Source organism: Pterocles gutturalis, unplaced genomic scaffold (assembly GCF_000699245.1).
Source record: "Pterocles gutturalis isolate BGI_N339 unplaced genomic scaffold, ASM69924v1 Scaffold48614, whole genome shotgun sequence".
Classification (NCBI taxonomy): domain Eukaryota; kingdom Metazoa; phylum Chordata; class Aves; order Pterocliformes; family Pteroclidae; genus Pterocles; species Pterocles gutturalis.
The window spans coordinates 1,296-16,639 of record NW_010137550.1 but is presented as its reverse complement, the minus strand read 5'-3'; the positions used below and the strand labels follow the sequence as shown (position 1 = coordinate 16,639).

General features: G+C 36.3%; 1 protein-coding gene across 1 annotated transcript in view; it reads left to right on the top strand.

Annotated features, from left to right (window-relative positions):
- LOC104468491 (protein furry homolog-like) overlaps positions 1-11,698 on the top strand; it is a gene marked incomplete at its 5' end in the record, with an annotated part of 36,267 nt that extends 24,569 nt beyond the window's left edge. Inside the window, 6 exons of the mRNA XM_010082637.1 lie at positions 125-223; positions 4,790-4,858; positions 8,163-8,180; positions 9,104-9,214; positions 10,568-10,764; positions 11,131-11,698. Coding sequence (XP_010080939.1) covers positions 125-223; positions 4,790-4,858; positions 8,163-8,180; positions 9,104-9,214; positions 10,568-10,764; positions 11,131-11,389 — 753 coding nt within the window. The remainder of the gene's footprint in view (positions 1-124; positions 224-4,789; positions 4,859-8,162; positions 8,181-9,103; positions 9,215-10,567; positions 10,765-11,130) is intronic.
- Positions 11,699-15,344: the final 3,646 nt, after the last annotated feature.

Sequence of the window (15,344 nt, the reverse complement as noted above, 5' to 3'; positions counted from 1 at the left end):
AATTCTGATTTGATTGTTTTTCCAAATGTGGACATGCAATTTCATATTATATAATTTAGATATTAGACTATGGATTATAGTCAGATGTCATATGACTACAGAGGTGATTGCTTTTATCTTTCAGCTGATGTCTTGTGGCTTACTAGAAACATTGAAGTTCAGTGTTCTAGAGCTCCAAGAACACCTGGATACCTATAATGTCAAAAGAGAGGCAGCAGAACAGGTGAGTCTCTTATATTTCAAAACAAAAATATTCAAACCTACTCATTATGAAAATTTTGCAGGACTTTATCTCTCAACAAAGGTATCCAAAAGTAAACTGTGAAAAAATTTCTAAAGTAAAAACCTGTTTTCTTTTCTTACTACTATTCTGTGTGTAATCTGAACCTGAGGTTTTTCTTATGTGTAATTCACTTTTGTTGCACCTGTTTTTGAAATTGACTTTGAATATATAACATTGCACAAATGCACTAGCATTGGGAAAAGCACATTCCTAATTTAAAAATCCTCTTTTAAAAATGCTCAAATATTTTAAACATTAATATCAATAAATCACAGTAATTTTTTTCTTTATGAAGGTTCTGGCTTATTTTATTAGACTAGAAGGGTGAGATTCACCTCCAGATTAAGACATTTACAGATAACTATAGGTGAATAAAATGTCTTAACACCCATAGTATTCAAGGATCAAGTCAATACAAGAAATCAAGAAAGCAATGCATTTTATCCTAATATAGATACTGACTTTTTGCTCAGCTGAATAGGTCTTTAGACTTCTTGTTGTTGACTGGATCTCCAGTTACTATAATGGGGGGCTTAAATAGCTGTATCATACATAGGGACATAAATGTAGGTCTCTCATCCTGCAACTGGATCCCATTGAGGCTGACGTTTATGTCAGTTATTTAGAATAATACAGTTTAGTTTTCAAGGTATATGTTAGTGGTTATATCCTTTTTGCAAAGAAACACAAAGTTTAAAAGTTGAAAATTTCTGTAGCAATTTCTGTTTTTGTGAACCTTTGTCTGAAGTTTAGGAAAGAAAATACTAAGTTCAGAAAACTGAAACAGGTAAGATTTCTCTTTCAAGAGACAAAAGAAAAAACATTAATCTACAATCAGTTTTGCAGGTACAGGGGGAGAGAGAAAATATATGGGGCTTTTGTTGTAGAGAGAAAATTATTCCTAGGAAAATTTAATGTGTTTGAAGGAACTTTTTACAGATCTCAGCAGCCTGTGAGGACATGACAATGGTTGTATAGGCAAGTTTGAGTGATGTGAAACAGAAACAGAATTCAAGCCATGACATCTTGGCACAGCTGTATTTTGTAGCACAAGTGGCTCCACATTCCTTGATCATGCTGAGTTTATTAGGAAATTATGGCCTCTGCCTTGCAAAGATTGCTGACAGGTCATCTGTTGAATAGAACAGGCAACCACATTTTTGTGGAAAAGATCTCAAAGGAAATGCAGTTTCCTCAAAACCAATGCTAAAAATGCCACACAGCACTGTTAATGTAAACAAACTGTTTCTCGGATACCAGCCAGCATTTCTGCAAAAGAGTTGCTGCATTTTCTGCCCTGCTCTGTAGTAATAACGATTTGTTTGTACACTAACAGGTAATGTAATGAGCTATGTTCTGGCATTTAGGCTTAATCAGAAACAAAGTGCTCATGTAATGACTAAGATTACCTTACTCAATGTAATATTTAATGTCTGACAATCTCCAGTGCATAATGCTGTCATCAGTTGTGATGTATTTTATTCCTCATTTTAGAGAGCAACACAGGCACAGAGAGGCTAACTGATTTGTCCCAGGGTCAGACAGGAAGATTTGAGGCAGGGTAGAGAGGAACTCGTAGGTATCGGCAGGGGGGTGGGAGTATGTACTTAGAACGGTGTCTGTCCAAACATGGAGGAATTCTGCGTATATAAACTCCTCATGTAGCCTACGATTTATCATAGCAATAACAAATCGTATTGTTTGGTTGATTTGTCAAAGTATAAAGAGTTGAAATTATGTCCCTTTCAGGTGGCCATGAATTACCTTTATGTATTTTCAGCTAATTTTGCACTGCCAGGTATCATATCGACATAAATCTATGCTGGATATTAAGAGCTTGTTTGCATTTTATTTTACTTGATGAAGGAGTATGGATATCAGTTTGATGGCCTCTGTCATTATATCATAGTGAAAGTGTTGTTTTTCTGTAGTGCAGCTGTCAAAAGGGTGTCCAGTAACATGTTTCTGTGTTTGGCCTGTCTTCTGCCACAGGATTTGTGAGTGACTGGAGCAGGAAAAAGGTTCACAGGATGAAAGGAAATTGTTCTGAAACAACTGAGAGCATATTGCCAGAGTTTTATTTTTATTTAAACATTTATAAATAAAAGGAAGCAGTACTGAGGAGGAAAAAGTGTATAGCTTTGATGAAACATTTCTGACTCTTAATAGCATGTCATTTAGCTAATTTAGTGCATTATTTAAGTGTTTATTTAGCATGTTAATTTAGAATTAGTGACTAATTATCTCAGATAATTTATTTTTCTAAAACTTTTTTTAAAAGCTTTGTGTGTGTGTGTATGATACAGTATATGTAGATTAAGAATCTTCCAAAGCTACTCCTCAGATATGTTTTACTGGTTTTCTTACTCTGTCCTATTAAACAGTATAGGGAATGATTGAAGAGACTTCCTCAGGTCAAATCTGAATTTCTTTTATCACAGGCAATTGTGCTATGTATCCTATTCAATATGAAAGTATGAAGGCAAAACACATAATGATTTTATTGCAGATCCTTGCTTTTTTCATAGAAAAATGATCAAACTAAGCTGTCTGGGCTACTGTATAATAAAGTAAATATAAATTAACAGATATTTAAATACATATAATTTGCACGTTAATCTGGTGTCCTCCAGATTATGTTTGTCACTGTCAGTGCTGTGTGTTGTACTGGCATTCACATGAATAAAATTTTAAAAGTAAAAGGCTTGGGCTGCAGTTGCTTGCAACTCTTACCTATGCACTGAGATAAGAGAAGGAAAGGTACCTATAGATATAGGGGATGGTTTGGGATATCTGTTTTGGGGTTAATCTGGCAAACCAGCCTGTGCTATGACCAAGACCAACCACAGAGTTCCCTATATTATACTTTCAGTAATGCTTTTCACCCTATATCTTTGTAAGAGATATCCAGGGAAAACATGAATTGATGTAAAGCTAGCATATAAAGATCGTTTTGTCACACCATCTACTGCTGTTCCCAAAGAGAAAATTTAGGTCTTCCTACCATGCTTTTAACATACATTCTGCAAAAATTCTTAGCAAATTAATTTTGTCACCTTTTTGGAGCTACTGTTCTATTTCCTTGCAAGGAAACTGCTTTGACTTCGTATGTGTATTAGAGACAAAGATACTGAACCAGATAAATGTAGTAGAAAATATAAGGTTATATGTATAACATAACATTCTAGGCCTACCCTTTATTCAGACTGGTTTTAGGATTTAAAAAAAGATCTTAAAAGGGCAGTGTGTGAAAATAAATACTAGCTTCCCAATTGATGACGCTGTTTGTTCCAGTGCAAACGTATTCCACTGTTACCGATGGATGCTGTCAGATAAAAAGAAAAATGAGATTTGCTGTGTACGTTGGTATCAATGTCACTAATTGAAACTGACACCACGGTGTTTAGAGAATTCCATTTCTCCTCTTGATAAGCACACAGGCCTAGTTAATTCACTAAGTAACCTTTATTAAATTGAGCAGATGTGAAATCACATTTTTCTTTTTCTTGCATCAGACAAAGGTTAGAAAAAGGTCACAAAGATTTCCTGTGAGACTCAAGATATCAAGCACACAGCATGCTAAATTATTCATCCTTGGATGTATACAACCTGTTCTTCATTTCAGAAGATAATCTGCACTTCAATAATGCACTCAATGTGACGCATTCCCATTTCAGTAATACACGAATTACCTCATGCTTGCAGTTGTTTGCACTGTAAGGAAAAATATGCTGGGCACTGTGTTGATGAGATGATCAGGTTGTATTGTCCAATAAGAGCATATTTAATTCTGGAACTGCTTTATATTAATACTTTTAAATTTGCATGGTCAGTTAAAGCTAGAAGAAGAGATTACCCTCTGAAATTAATAAACTTGTTGTCTGCTATGGGAACTGGGGTTAAATACAGCCCTGTATTCATGAAAGAGAGTGGAATCTGCATATTTGCATTGTGTAATGGGAGAATACTTCATCTCCCTGGCTTGTACGAACTGGAGGTGATGCTGAAGTCCCCCTGAACAATTTTTTTCTTTCTATCCAGTAAACCTGCACTTGCATCTAGTTACACAGGAGACCTCTTACTTCCTTCTGTTTCTAAAGTAGTCCCAAGAAATATCGCAGGCTTACTCTTACTCTCTAATTTGAATTAGTGCTATATTTTAAATGCTGAGAAATCACGTTGGTGTAAATCTTGTGCAGCAAGTAAAGAGAAGATAAGATCTCATTTAATGAAAGGGATTTTTCTGCCTCCACCCTCCCCCACTTCTCACTATAACAGTACCCAAATTCAATCACAGATTAGTATTTAAGCTAAAAGTGTACTGTCCCCATCTGGGGTAATGAAGGCTACAGGAAATTTACAATGGAGGGGACACAATAAAAACTACAGAGTGATATATCAGAGTGGAAATCATTAGTGGAGACAATATTGGTAAACAATTGATTTTGTATCATCAGTTTGCTCTGTTTCAGAAGATATTTAATGTTGTTCATATTTATTTCGCAGTGGCTAGAAGACTGCAAAAGAACATTTGGTCCTGATGACAGTATTCATGGCACCAACACAGATGCCCAGGTAGGTGTATGTCATTTGTGTGAGATTAAAAAACATATTTATATCTATTGGACAAAAATTCCAATATTTGCAGACAGATTAAAAATGTATGAAAAGCTTTTCATTTCAGTTATGATACTATCTTTTGGAAACTGAGACTCTGATGAAGTAGTGGTCTAATAAAAATGGCTTTTTTTAATAAAAGTTGGCAACCCATCTTGGGTTCTAGACTTAATAATACTGAGTAGATAAGCAGACTAGATACCATCTGTGTACCAGCAGCAGCTTCTGCAGCGGTTTCTAGAAGAAAAAAGATTAGCATTCTGCTTACATGCTCAGATAAACTGTCTAGCCAAATACCTGTGCTGAATTTAATATAATTAGTACTATATGAATACATATGACCTTTCTGGAGCCATTATTTGGGTGGGAAGGAACAAGGAGTAAAGTAGCAGTATGGGAAAAATCTCATTAAACACTTCTGTCAAAATATCATCTAACAACAATAGGTGAAGTAACCTATTAATACTAGTTCAATATTTTGTATGTATTTGCATGGCAGTCATCCATGATTAATATTACTAATTGCCATAGTAAGCGATAGCTTTTCCCCAAGTAGGCTAGGACTTTTTTTTTTTAAACAAGAGCTGCATAATATTGACACTGTAGATTAAAAAAAAGCAAATCCAACGCCTGTCATTAGTTGGTACAAGGAATCTGCCATCCAGAGTCCTGTAATAAGAATAGTGAAAGATGTAAGAAGGTAGAATTGCAGATAGCAGATGAACTTACCTTTTCACAATGACATTTTGACAAAAATCCCAAATCCAAGCTGAAAAAGAAAGAATTTTATTCCTTTTAGTCAATCAAACTCTATTCACTGATGCACTTGGTCATGTTTCTGCTGCTGAAAATGCAGCGTTCAGCAACAGAAATGTCTACTGTGTGCATGGACTATTTCTTCTTTTATACAGTTTTCATTTGCTCTCATATATATGTATGTATGTATTTAATTCAATCACAAAATGGACCTGAATTTTTAGAGTAGTGAAAAGTGAGAATATACTGTTGACTTTTATATTGCATCAAAGCTGCACATTTAAAAAAACATGTCATGTGGATAAGCATAGGTGATACAGCAAAATAATTTGCTGCCATTTGCAAGGATTTTTGCTTTGCCTATGAACACAACATTTAGTGTATTTTACACTTGTTTTACATATTCATGTACAGACTGGTACGTGTTTAGAAATATGTAACAACATCTACTATTACAGTATGATAAATGTTCTATATATGAATAATAGGGACTGAAATACATAAATGCTGCTCTTTTTAGAATGTTGTTCATATATACCAAAAAACTGTTCTGGCATTTAACTGTTAGAATGTTCCCACTGTATAGCTAGGGAATGTAAGAATTCGAGGGAAAGCCACATGCAGGCTTTCCTTTAGCTTGTGCAGGGAGAACACAGGATTCTGTGTCAAGTAGTTTTGTCTGTTCTTCTCCATTTCTGCAGGGTTTTAAGACAGCCTCTGAAAAGGAGTTATGTGTCCACTCACATTGATTGTTTACAGGGACCTGTTTTGACTTCGGTTTTAAATCCTAGCCTGCAAGGCATGCTGGCAGTTTTTTCTTTATGTGCTCCTTGCACCTGCAGATTCAGTTAAAATCGTTTTAATGTATAGTATCCATTGAGAAAGTCGAGTCCTGTTATCTTGCTTCATAAATGTACACAATTTACAGAAGTTCTAAATCTATTCACAGAAGCTTATAGTGACTTGAAGGAGGTTGAGAAGTTACCAAGTATTGGTTTCAAAAGTCCTTGTAAATGGAGTGTGGGGCTGATCAGTCTATCCAGTTGACCAGTTAATGCTAAAAATTTTTAAGTGTTGTCTTGCTCAGGAAAACAGAGCTGCTTCATTCAAGAGATTTTTCATTCATTAACACAAATAAGGTTTTCTTACAAATTTTTAGCACTGTGGTCAATACAGCTAAAGAATAGTGAGATGAATTCTGTTCTGGCTCATGCATTGCCAACAGACTTGCAAGTAAATCTAATTACTGGGTTTTTGCTATTAGTGCTTACACACAAGTCTGAACAAATGCATCTGGACTCTGGCTATATTGTTTGTACAGGACTGGCAGGTAGAAAAATCAGATTATTTCTCAAGTGAGCAAGTATGAAAGACACTGAAGGAGTGCAAAGCCATTTTTAAAGGAAAACCTCTCTTGAATTTTTAGAATAGCTGTCAACATGTGATTTTTGGAGAGAGGGATTATTTATGGCTTACAGTAATAATGAGGCTTGGCTTAAAGAACACAGGAACTTAGTGACTAAAAATATTAAATAATCGACCCTGCCATTCCTCAAAGTCTGATTCTCTATGTTTCATTAAAGCAAGTCATAGAATTCTTGTCGGCTTTGGCAGTTCGAGATCTTATCTCTTTGCAGTGTTCTGTGCATCAGAAGTTTCTGCTTATGTAATAATGGTGCTATGTATATATTAGCACAGAGTACAGAACAAAACCATGCAATGTCTATAGTCTGTTAAGCACATAGTGCGTAACTTACCATACACATCATATGTAACTACGTGCTTAGTAAAGCTCAACTGCTTTTGCCTGTTGGAATTGGACATCGGTTGCATATTCGTATGTTTACAATGACCATTGTACTTGCTTAAATGCCATCAATACGCTTAGCACTGTACAAAGCATAGAAGTGAAGTTCCTGTACCTAGTCTGACAAATATATCTTCTGATGATTTCTTTCCCAAATGTTTTTCTGAAGTAGCTTCTAAAAATCAAGTGCAATTACAGAAATCTCACAGTGAAGTATTGAGAATTGAGTTTAGCAAAACCAAGAATTTTCTAAACTGGTTCAGAATCCAAATTAACATCACATCTCAAATTTTAAAAGATGTTATGTTTGCTTAAACTGTAGTGGCACAGAACGAGAAAAAAAGCATTGTACAGATGCTTAGACCTTGCAATGGTCTTCAATGTCCTTGGTTTTGACATCCTCAAATTTGCATACCTATAAGACTATACAATGTATAAAGACCAGACAGGGTTGTAAGTGAAGTACCTTACTCATGTTTGGGACAACAACTCTATCCTTAGTTATAGCAGCAAGTAGTTTAACTTCAAATTGAGTCTGTTAGTTTTTTCCATTCAAGGTATATTTGGAGCATGTTACTTGTATTTCTTCCTCCATTTTTTCTGGGACATCTTTTACTCTAATCAAATTATTTCCTATGCTAATTCTTGATCTTTTTTTCTTTCTTTGTATTTTTGTGACCTGCTCATCTTCTTGCTTAGCAAATGGAAATTCTAGCAGTAAGTGATGGTTCTTGATTTATTGACTACTTAACCATGCCAGTCACCAAGCTGGTCTCCATCTGTGTCGTCCATTTGTGACATAGTGATGTCTTGTCATAGACTATTACAAAAATGCTGTGTGCTTCAATTTTGCATCATCTAACCCACTGAACTGTTGGTTCTTTTTAGATAATAGGATCCTGTAGTTAGTAGAATGTCATAGAAAATTACTCCATTAGCATTAGCTTTTATGTCTGTCTGTATGTAAAGCAGTATTAACACTGTCTGCACTTTGACGAGTGTTTTAGATGCATAAAAATGGAAGCAAGACAGTGCATAAGTTAATGCTGCTGTTTCATTTCCTTAAGAATATATGATGTGGTATTTTCTAAAGCAGAATCAGAGCTGCCTTTTATAAAGGAAACATTGTTCTTGCCTCCAAGAATGGAATTATTCTCCTCTTACTCCATCAGGGAGTTCTAAGCTAAGGGCCAGGTTATATACTGTGCTTGCATATTTATACTAACGGTTATGAAAGATTCAATGATTTTGGATATTAGATCCTGAATTTAAAACAGTAAAATATCAACAATAGAAGTAAGTGATCTATGAACTCTGTCTTGGAACATGACATTTCAAAAGGTCTTTACATCCTGCCCCATCGTCCTTCTTGAAAATGTAACTTCTTATTAAAAAGTAAACATTAAACCTATGTGAGAGAGGCTACCTTTAAATTTAAAACTGAATGAAGCTTTCCTCTGCTTTTCATTAGCTTCTTGCTACATTAGCTTCTAAATCTTTTTGTCAGTTTCTTCAGTAACCAAATAACTGCTTTTAATTTTGCACATTCTATACTGAAGAAGTTGTTGCTCATTGTCTCTTGTATTGGATAGTAGATGTTTTGCACTGCCTGAATGTAATAATGTTGTTTACATTTGTAGGAGCTGGAGTTGTGTCGGAGGCTATACAAGTTGCATTTCCAGTTGCTGCTTCTGTTCCAAGCCTATTGCAAACTCATCAGCCAAGTAAAAACAATCAAAAAAGAAGCAGAGGTAATGAAAACCATGCCATTTAGCAACTAATTGTTGACATTTTAAAGCCAAACCATTTAAAATTAACATTTTTATCAGTGGGACATCTTTTTAAAAACTGAAGGAGTGTACCAGCTGTTTTACAGACAATTTATAAAAGATTTAAGTAGAGCTTGCAAGAATTTTTTGAGATGTTCAATTATCTGTGTTGATTTTCATACAGCTTGAAAGCTCTTAAATAGACAGGATGGCAGGGAGTCCAATACTGAGGATTTTAAATATTTCATTAGTGCTCCTGGTGTATTCTAATCAAACTACAATCAAGGCACATCAGCTCAAATCAACATAGTTCTGTGATGGAAACCCCTTTCCATCCCAGTGTTTCCTATTGTGAACACATCACTTGCTACCAGCTGATTTATGTAACTATGTCACTTTAGCCACCATTCAATTACTCCACAACTTTAATCCGCATCTGAAGTGCAGTTAGGGATGTGCTCTAGACATCTTATGCCTGATTTTCAGTTGTACTGACTTCAGAAGTAAAATGTCCTTCAGCTGTGCACGTGGTACATACTGAGTTAATCTGAATGCATTATGCTATTAATAATATCATCTGAAAGTTCTCTCCTGGGTCTGTAATGCAATAAATGGAGGTAGGAGAAAAAAAATAGGCTTGGTCTTGCTTGATATAGTAGGGAGGAAAACGAAAAAGCAGGGTGAAAGTCTTTGGTTTTGAGCAGCTTAGGAAAAAATGCCTGTTCCTCGCTTAGATTTCCAGATTTTTGTAAAGGCTGCAAATAAGTGAGTTCGTTTCCATCTGGAGAATGTTGTGGAAGGTCGGTATCACCCAAGTCCCACTTCCTGCCTAAGTCAGTGAGATGTAGCATCATATTCTGAGCGATGGCCTTGTATTTTACTCATCCTTTGGAGCTAAAGCCAAAGATAATATTGTATATGCTGGCTGCACTACAGTTATTGTGCTGGGTTACTAGTCTTCCAGACTTTTTCTTCATGTTTAAGTTGTCTTTGTAATAACACAGTTGCTGCTGTACTTTTCCAAAGTGTTTAATTCTTCTTGTCAGTTTAATTTAAGTGATGTGGGGAAAAATAAATTTATTATTTGAAATAAATTCTAAAAGAACCAATTAAGATAGAAATTTCATCAGAGGAAAGCCCAAATACCTGATGGGCATACTTGAGCCATTAAATGAACCGTATATTTAAGCAACTGCAGCAAATATTCGGATGTACTTTTGATGCCTCTGATTTCTGATTACAAAGAGGAGGAAAAATTTAAGTCTGATCTGCTGAAAGTTAATTTGGCTGGAAATACATTTAAACTAGAAAAGGTCACTCTTACATTTGTTTTAGGTCATAAACATGTCTGAAGAACTTGCTCTTTTGGAGAGCTGTCTGAAAGAGGCTGAGGCTGCATCTGACAGTGGTATTGAAGAAATCGAAATTGCAGAGGCTTCCCAAGCGAGCACAGAAACGGCTATTCACTCTCTCATTGAAACCCTGAGAAACAAGGAGTTTGTGTCAGCTGTAGCACAGGTCAAGGCTTTCAGGTAAGTGCTTAAGGATTATGCTTTCAGACCTGATTTTGCTAAAGGGCCTTTTTAATTTAAAGATAGGGATAGACACTACTCCAGGTTTTTTTCAGCTCTTGATAGATGTCCTTATTGAAAAGGACAAGCACTGCTGCTTCATTACCACTTGTTCATACATATTTTGCAATTTAAAAAAAGGCAATTTTAGTAGTACTTGTTCTTTGGAATTTATCTGAGAAAATTATACTATTAACTATCAGGACGCTACAGAAGAAACATTTCTCTTGCATTTTCCTATGTCTTCCATTCAAATGTCTGTTTAAAGAACATTTAAACATCTTTTTTCTTTTTTTTAATGTTTAAATCCAAATTGTGTGTTTACAGATCTATTTGGCCCCACGACATCTTTGGCAGTTCTGAAGATGACCCAGTTCAAACACTGCTGCACATATATTTCCGTCATCAGACGCTTGGTCAAACTGGTAGCTTCGCAGTAGTAGGCTCCAACCAAGATATGTCTGAGGCCAACTCAAAGCTGATGGAACTTAATCTAGAAATTCGAGAGTCTCTACGCATGGTGCAATCTTATCAGCTTCTAGGGAAAATCAAACCAGGAACAAATCTTGTGAGCACTGGATTCTGAACAGCTGTCATTTAGAAAAGAACTGATGATGAAGACGCTTCAGACTATTATTGAGCACCTTTCGTAAAAAAAAAAACAAACCACACCTCCAGCAATCCTAACAACCACACAGTTTAATCACAGCAAGAAACTTTTTCATCAAAAGTAAAAATATGAAAATTTAAGTGAACATCTTTCTTGACTGCTCTTTCTACACAGTAGCTGTGCGGCAGTACTATTTTTTTATTAAATATATGTATTAAAACTACACAAGAGGAAAAGGGCTTAAATGTAATGCATACATATGCATTATTTCCTGTTGTAACAGAACTATAAATGGTGTTTGCAGTAACAGCCTCTAAAAGCTGAATCAATATTGCAGGTGGGATGAGGCTAAAATCAAGGCTGGTTTATTTTGGCTGAAGACCTGCAAGGCTTCCTGGCTTTCCAGCAGTAGTAGATATAATCATCAACTAATACCTAATGAGACACTTTGCAATGTCATGAAGAATGTGTGGTCAAACATGAGTAGAATGACTTACAACTGCAAAAACTGTTGACTTTTCAATGTTTTATTTGCTTTTGTTGTCTGTAACAAGGAGATGGTGTGTGAGTTAGAATGTATGGCTATGTGACAGTTGTTTTTTGAAGGTATGGATGATTGTTAAATAAGGTCTCAGAGCATGCTTAAAAGAGCTGCAAGATTATTTTTTAAGAAATTTTATTTTATTAGACCTAATCCTCATAGTGTGTAAATGTTAGGACATTTAATAATATTTTAAACTGGGATGTCCCAGTGTTTCTAAAAGAAATAATATATCTGTTAACTTTATTGGAATGCTGCTCAGTTCTCTGATCAGTGCTTACGTTACAAATATTGATAACAACTAACCAAAAAGTAGCTGCCTGCAGAGACTTTAAAATGTATATTAAAGATATATGCTGCCCATCAGCAATTCTCATTAGAAGTTAACTTATTTTATTCTGTATATATTCTAGAAACTGTATAGTGCAAAACCAGTATTTTTCTTGTAAATTTGTGCAATGCACTGTTAAGACAGTAGGTGTATAAAGCTATGAGGGGAAGGAGGGGGGGTTCTCCCTAGCGGTAGTCACTTACATTACTTGCAGTCTGAGTAGTCTGCAGGGTTCAGAGTTTGAATGCGCATACATGCATCTCCATGACTCAACTTAAGCCTGAGGACTTGGGACGATATAGAAGACTGACTACCAAAACATGCAAACAGGCAATATACTCATAGTTCAGTGTCAAAGTCTGTAGCATAAAGCAAACTGGACTCTGTTGAAACCAACAGCATTTTGGTTTGTTTTTTTTAAAAAAAAAAAGAAAAAAGAAGAAAGAAAAAAAACAGAAAAAAATAATGTAGTCCCATGATTCCTGTGATTTGGAAGGAACACCCAGTATTTTTATACACATCTCACCCACTGTGATTTTTTTTTTTAATGGGCTCTAATTCCAGAGTTTAGAATGTAGAATTGAAATTCTTAGCTCTGCCTTTTGGGGGAATTGGACCCCACTAGAAATGTAATTATGCTGAATGCATTAATTGAAGGCACTGTGCACACTGTTGGGCTGCTGACAGTAGTTATGTTATCCTAACAAACTCTGTAACTGGTCAAGGCACATCCATAATCACTGTATTTTTTTTCCTTGTCCCTGATAAAATGGAGTTATTTTGATGGTTTTGTGGTACTGTAGATGGTGTTCTTCATTATTTAATAAGTATTTACTGGGGAAAAGTAGTTTTATTTAGTGGCACATTACACTTTTATTTACATCACCTTTTACCAGCTTTTTTTGTAAAAATAAAAGACACTGTATCTGTCATTTTGTGTGTTTTTACAAGCTAGAGTTTAAATACTTTAGCTAAACAGACTAAACATTGACAATAGGGGCCTGGGTGCTGTGAAATCATGTTTTTTCCTTTTATGTCCTGTTAATGCAACAGCGTTTTCCTAGGCATCTTCTGAAGCTGTTAAAGGATTTCTCATGCAACTCAAACCTGAATTTATATACATATTTCCTCATGTTATAAATCTTCCTCCATTTACAGTGACTAGTGGAACCTGCCCTAGGGACCAGAATCATGCTAGCTAACTATCTTTGTTATTGCTTTAACAAATTACTCATTCTCAACTACTGCATAAGCTGTGACAGAGCATTACCTGATGCCAGGGCTGTGCCAGATCTGAAGCTGTGGTAAAGCTGTCTAGAAACAAGCAAAACATCAGCCATCTTCTGTAAGATGCAGCAAATTGAGCTAACACATGCAAAAGAATCTTTTCATGCAAAAGCTGCACAGGGCAAGTTCAAGGTATCTTTGAAGAATGGGCAGCATTAAGGCTGTTCCTTTCCGCCTTGCATAATCACATAGGTCATGAGCAGCTTTCCTCCTTTCTGCTGAGTCTAGGAACCAGTGCCCATGACACACAGGGTATGCTGTCAAGGACGTGACAGAGCAGTAGAGTGGAAAAGGATACAGAACTGTACTTTGGCATCAAGCAGTAAAAGCATTGAATATATTTATGTAAGAGGAATGACACATAGAGCTACTGCAGAACTGAGGAATACTTACAAGATGAAGTAAAGCTTGTTTAATATTGCTGCGCACCGCACTCCCCTCCAAGACTCAAAACCTTGCAGTAGCTGATGAAAGCAGGGTTTTTGCCACTCGGTGCCACCAGCTGCTTGCTTGGACCAGTTGCTGTTGAAGCATGCCTGTTCTAGCTGTTCGATGCAGATGGGCTAGGTCTGTCCTGCATCTTCTCAAACAGAAGCAACTGCTGCTTTGACTAGTTAGTGGGGATGACAACTCTTTAAGTTGTACTCAATTTCACTGGGGGTTATTACTGATAGTAATTGCATGAGTCACCATATTCACAGCAAGTAATCCTCAAAGCAATGTTTGCAAGGACATCTGTGTAAGTAGGAAGCACTCGACTGCTCATATTGCTGCAAGTTGCCATATGACTTCATACTGACGTAACACAGAGCTCAGTGCCAAGGTGCACAGACTCATCACAGTCTCACACACTGTGTCCATTGGGACCAGACTGCAGGTGTTAGAGCGGGGAAGGCAGGTAGGAGAACACATTGAAGAACATCATTAGAGGGAAATACAATCAGAAATAAAGACATCCCAGATCAGAGTTGCAGCTGTGAGCTGAGCAGCCTAGGGGCAGATGGCTGCACTGAGCATCTCACCTGTGCTCCTCTTCAAGCTGGAAAGTTGCCACTGTTCACTGCTGTAATGACCAGTGAGTGCAAGGGACATGGATCTACAGTAGAAAACTGCCCAGCTGCAGTTGCACTTTTCAAGTTGAACAGGGCAAGGATGGAACTTCTTGTGAAAGCTTTTGAGTAAGCTGGTAAAGCCAGGGATATTTCCTTTTACTGTGATATAGGGGAAAATGCTTCAGGTAGAAGCATGAAATAAAATGATACCCTGTTCCAGGGGTGGTAAGGTCTACTTTCTCCCAGAACACCTCATGCTGCTATAATAATGAAGAGAGCAAGAATAAATAAAATTACTTAGCAATAAATTGGTGCTGCAGCATTAAGCCTTAGTTAATTCAGCAAGTAGGGGCATGTTAAAATAAAGCAGGAAGCTGCAACAAGATGAGTTAAGTCTACAGAATTAACACTCACTGTCCCTCTAAATGGATGTTAAGTGGTACAAAGGACAACATTTGCCTACCCCACCATACACTACCTTCCATTTAGAGATGCAAAGCTGCCTTGCACTGAAGCTGTTACACCACATGAGCTCAGACTTGTTCTCCCTTTAATAGAGTGGTCTCAAATAAGCTGAGCACACAGGTGTAGATAATTGTTATAACCAACATCAGTCTTTGCCAATAGAAGCTATATCAAGAGTTCTGCAAAAAGCCTTTGTGTTACTATGCTCTCTTTCAAAATTAACAGCTTTATTAGCATTCTCAGAAAAGTATGTTT